This window comes from Ascaphus truei, chromosome 20, assembly GCF_040206685.1.
Source record: "Ascaphus truei isolate aAscTru1 chromosome 20, aAscTru1.hap1, whole genome shotgun sequence".
NCBI lineage: Eukaryota > Metazoa > Chordata > Amphibia > Anura > Ascaphidae > Ascaphus > Ascaphus truei.
Window position 1 is genome coordinate 3,745,827 of NC_134502.1, and position 5,177 is coordinate 3,751,003.

A 5,177-nucleotide genomic window follows, 5' to 3' on the forward strand; every position below is an offset into this window, starting at 1 on the left:
TAAATAACAAGCAGCGGTACTGTGTGTGTGTAAATAACAAGCAGCGGTACTTTGTGTGTGTAAATAACAAGCAGCGGTACTGTGGGCGTGTAAATAACAAGCAGCGGTACTGTGGGCGTGCAAATAACAAGCAGCGGTTCTTTGTGTGTGTAAATAACAAGCAGCTGTACAGTGGGCGTGAAAATAACAAGCAGCGGTACTGTGGGTATAAATAACAAGCAGCGGTACTGTGGTTGTAAATAACAAGCAGCGGTAATGAGTATGTGTGTATGTGTAAATAACAAGCAGTGGTACTGTTTGTGTGTGTAAATAACAAGCAGCGGTACTGTGTGTTTATGTAAATAACAAGCAGCGGTACTGTGGGTGTGTGTAAATAACAAGCAGCGGTACTGTGGGTGTGTAAATAACAAGCAGCGGCACTGTGGGTGTGTAAATAAGCAGCGGTACAGTGGGTGTGTAAACAACAAGCAGCGGTACTGTGTGTGTCTAAATAGCAAGCAGCGGTACTGTGGGTGTGTAAATAACAAGCAGCGGTACTGTGGGTGTGTAAATAACAAGCAGCGGTACTGTGGGTGTGTAAATAACAAGCAGCGGTACTGTGGGTGTGTAAATAACAAGCAGGGGTACTGTGTGTGTGTAAATAACAAGCAGCGGTACTGTGTGTGTGTAAATAGCAAGCAGCGGTACTGTGGGTGTGTAAATAACAAGCAGCGGTACTGTGGGTGTGTAAATAACAAGCAGCGGTACTGTGGGTGTGTAAATAACAAGCAGCGGTACTGTGGGTGTGTAAATAACAAGCAGCGGTACTGTGTGTGTGTGTAAATAACAAGCAGCGGTACTGTGTGTGTGTAAATAACAAGCAGCGGTACTGTGTGTGTGTAAATAACAAGCAGCGGTACTGTGTGTGTGTGTGTAAATAACAAGTAAAAGGGATAAAGGGGAATGTTACAGGGCAGTAGAGGCTTTTCCCCTAATATCTCAGGAGATAATATACACATTAATTCATGGGACAGTAACCCCATTATTTCCTCTGAACAGGACAGGTTTATCCCTATGCAACGTAAATGTTTGGCAGATATCCCCACTGCATATTATATGCTGCAGCATAACAAGAAAGGCAGGAATCACTGCACACAGCAGAATAACAGGAATAGAATAAACGCTCATTGGGAGGTGACAAGATTAATAAGACTATCAGATATTATATTATTATCCCACGCGCCTTTAAAGATGCCGTCCCACCTAGGGCCAAAATAAATCAGCGGCAGAGTTATATCCGGGGAACTGACGCATCTCTTTACAGTATCACACACCTAGAAATATTGTGATAACATTTATTAAATGAGATGAGAGACGCGGTGAGATAAACACTTGTCTGACAAACATTCTCAGGGAGAAGCAGGAATATGTTATTCTGCATAATACAATTCTTATATTATAAAGCATTTCCATTTACTGACACAGCACAAACATATATATGTAATGGGTATACGCTCCTATATTACTTCTATACACTCGCTCCCAGAACAGGAACTAAACAAAGATTAAAGCAATCAGATATCCGCAGGACAGGTATGCGAGATATATATATATATATATATATATATATATATATATATATATAGAGATAGATATATATATATATATATATATATATTGCAAAGTGCTGAAGGGGCCCTCTGGGTAACTGATTAATACATGAGATATATTCCCCTTTTCTCTCCCTCGCTCACTGATTCCCTCCCAGTATATTATTATTTCTATGTACTATATTATATATACTATTTCTATGGGTTCCCCTGCTGGGCCGGGATCAGTACTCCTAGCTCCTGATTCTGACCCAGCCATTTATTACATACACAGAACGCAGCATGAAGAGGCTCAGTGAAGGTGGCAGTGACGGTGTGTAAGTGTCTGATCGGGTCACACAGCTGATAAAAGGACAGCCGCCCAGCCTCATAGTCCAGGTATATTCCTAATCTCTGCCAGGGAGACTCGGGATATATCTGTGTTTCTATTGAGTCATGTATCACTAAATGATAATTATCCCACGTGTACAAACCCCAGGACTTCTTATTAAATCCTATGCGGGCCTGATTTCCTTTCCTTACTATACTGGGATAGGAAATCCCTACCTCCCTGTCCCCTGATTCACTGATCTCCACTTCCCAGTAATGTTGTCCTGAGGAAAAACTCCTGGTGCTTAAAACCTGATTATACACAAATCTCTCTTGTGTATTTAGCCGTAACTGGTCTGTTTCTGAGTAGGATGCAGTTTTCAGGTCACCTGATACAGATACATCATTACCAGCTGTATTTACATCCAGTAATATGCCTGAATCCCCCTGCACACAGAACCCGCTCTTTGCTTTTAGATCAGTCACAATATCAGATAATCTCTGTAAGGTCAGTGGGATCAGAACCTCATCCAAATCCCCTACAGCAGGGACCTTATTACCCTCTCTCTCTCTGTCCTCAGCATTGTCTGATTCCCGTCCCTGTAAAACAGTTACTGGATCAGTGATGTTGCACAGCTCCTCAATGTGAAGCATCTTCCTGGACAGCTTGTCCTTCTTTATTTCCAGCTGCTGGATTAGATCAGAGACTCGGAGAGAAACCTGCTCTTCCCACCTGGTGATCTCACTCAGGACTCGCTTCTCTAGGACTTCCAGCTGTGCCCTGGTGTCCCTAATCAGGGCAGTGACTCGGGCTGTTACCCCAGCTGCTTTCTCTTGCACTTCTCTCTTCTGTTCCTGCAGACTCTGGGCTCTTTTCTCAGTCTCCTCTCTCACTGAGGTCAGTTTCTCCAGAACATGTCTCAGTTTCTCCTTCTTCTTCTCAGAGGCCTCATTCAGCGACTCCACCTGGTGTCCCCTGTGCTCTCCGACCAGGCAGCAGGACACACAGATACAGGCAGCATCCTCAGTGCAGTAATACTTCAGGATCTCCTTGTGGACGGGACATTTCCTGGTCTTTAAGGAAGTGGTTGGCTCAGTTAAGACGTGTTCCTCTGACTTGCTGTGTCTCTCTAGGTGAATATCACACAGGGAGGCGTCACAATGCAGACATGTTTTAGCAGCAGGTACAGAGGAGGTAACACAGTAAGTGCAGAAGATCACAGCCTCCTCCTGCTCCGGCTGAGTAGAAAGGAAACACTCCGCTATGTTACACAGCTTCAGGTTCCTCTGCAGTGCAGGACGCTCCTGAAACCTTTTTCTGCATTCAGGACAGGTATAAAGTCCAGATCCCCCCTGGGAATCCCACATACTCCCAATACAGCCCTGGCAGAAGTTATGCCCACATCTCAGCGTTACAGGCTGGGTATAAATGCTCAGGCAGATGGGGCAGGTTAGCTCCTCTCTCAGACCAGCAGACGCCATGCTTGGAAGCAGCAACAGGAAACTTACATTCTCCTTTCTCTCAAATAACCAGTGGGGCGTTTCCCTTCTCAGCACACAGGGGCAGGGAGTTTGTTACTCAGACTTTAGCTGTGTGACCATTAACCCTGTCAGTTCCTGGCTGCAGTATACAATATGAGGAATGAGTATTTAAAAGAATTTGCAGCATGTCTCCTATCTGTGCTCACATGGGGTGTTTGGTGACATGTGACAGAGGTATAGCACTTCAGGTGTTAAGTAACCTTTTTATGTCAGCTGTGTGTGTTAAGAAAGGCAGAGGGCCCCAGATGGGGCCGTTGTGACGGGAGAGGGTGACCTGGCTCACAAAGGTTAAGCCCGGTTTTGGTTACCCCTGATCCGTGTATAAGGGTCCAAGAGAGTTAGCTCTTGGGCCCAGTAGCATTGTATCTTTACCATGTGTTACCTGTAATAAAAGTATTTTTGTGTTTTCCCTTTCCGGGCGCGCAGTAAAGCAGGGATTGCCGGGGGATGAGTTTCCGGGCGCGCAGTAAAGCAGCGATTGCTGGGGGATGAGTTTCCGGGCGCGCAGTAAAGCAGGGATTGCTGGGGGATGAGTTTCCGGGCACGCGATAAAGCAGGTATTGCTGGGGGATGAGTTTCGGGGCGCACAGTAAAGCAGGGATTGCTGGGGGGATGAGTTTCCGGGCGCGCAGTAAAGCAGGGATTGCTGGGGGATGAGTTTCCGGGCGCGCAGTAAAGCAGGGATTGCTGGGGGATGAGTTTCCGGGCGCGCAGTAAAGCAGGGATTGCTGGGGGATGAGTTTCCGGGCGCGCAGTAAAGCAGGGATTGCTGGGGGATGAGTTTCCGGGCGCGCAGTAAAGCAGGGATTGCTGGGGGATGAGTTTCCGGGCGCGCTGGGGGATGAGTTTCCGGGCGCGCAGTAAAGCAGGGATTGCTGGGGGATGAGTTTCCGGGCGCGCGGTAAAGCAGGGATTGCTGAGGGATGAGTTTCCGGGCACACAGTAAAACAGGGATTGCTGGGGGATGAGTTTCCGGGCGCGCAGTAAAGCAGGGATTGCTGGGTGATGAGTTTCCGGGCGCGCAGTAAAGCAGGGATTGCTGGGGGATGAGTTTCCGGGCGCGCAGTAAAGCAGGGATTGCTGGGGGATGAGTTTCCGGGCGCGCAGTAAAGCAGGGATTGCTGGGGGATGAGTTTCTGGTCGCGCGGTAAAGCAGGGGTTGCTGGGGGATGAGTTTCCGGGCGCGCGGTAAAGCAGGGATTGCTGGGGGGTGAGTTTCCTGGCGCGCAGTAAAGCAGGGATTGCTGGGGGATGAGTTTCCGGGCGCGCGGTAAAGCAGGGATTGCTAGGGGATGAGTTTCCGGGCGCGCAGTAAAGCAGGGATTGCTGGGCGGTGATTTTCCGGGCGCACAGTAAAGCAGGGATTGCTAGGGGATGAGTTTCCGGGCGCGCAGTAAAGCAGGGATTGCTGGGGGATGAGTTTCCGGGCGCGCAGTAAAGCAGGGATTGCTGGGGGGTGAGTTTCCGGGCGCACAGTAAAGCAGGGATTGCTGGGGGATGAGTTTCCGGGCGCGCAGTAAAGCAGGGATTGCTGAGGTATGAGTTTCCGGGCGCGCAGTAAAGCAGGGATTGCTGGGGGATGAGTTTCCGGACGCGCAGTAAAGCAGGGATTGCTGGGGGATGAGTTTCCGGACGCGCAGTAAAGCAGGGATTGCTGGGGGATGAGTTTCCGGGCGCGCAGTAAAGCAGGGATTGCTGGGGGATGAGTTTCCGGGTGCGCAGTAAAGCAGGGATTGC

The 5,177-nt window shown here is 48.6% G+C and overlaps 1 protein-coding gene across 1 annotated transcript; it reads right to left on the reverse strand.

The window, feature by feature from the left end:
* Positions 1-1,677: 1,677 nt before the first annotated feature.
* Positions 1,678-3,383, reverse strand: LOC142471301 (E3 ubiquitin/ISG15 ligase TRIM25-like). Its single transcript, XM_075578136.1, has one exon. It carries the CDS (start codon positions 3,378-3,380, stop codon positions 1,788-1,790), a length of 1,593 nt encoding a protein of 530 aa, XP_075434251.1. The 5' UTR covers positions 3,381-3,383; the 3' UTR covers positions 1,678-1,787.
* Between the last annotated feature and the right edge of the window lie 1,794 nt (positions 3,384-5,177).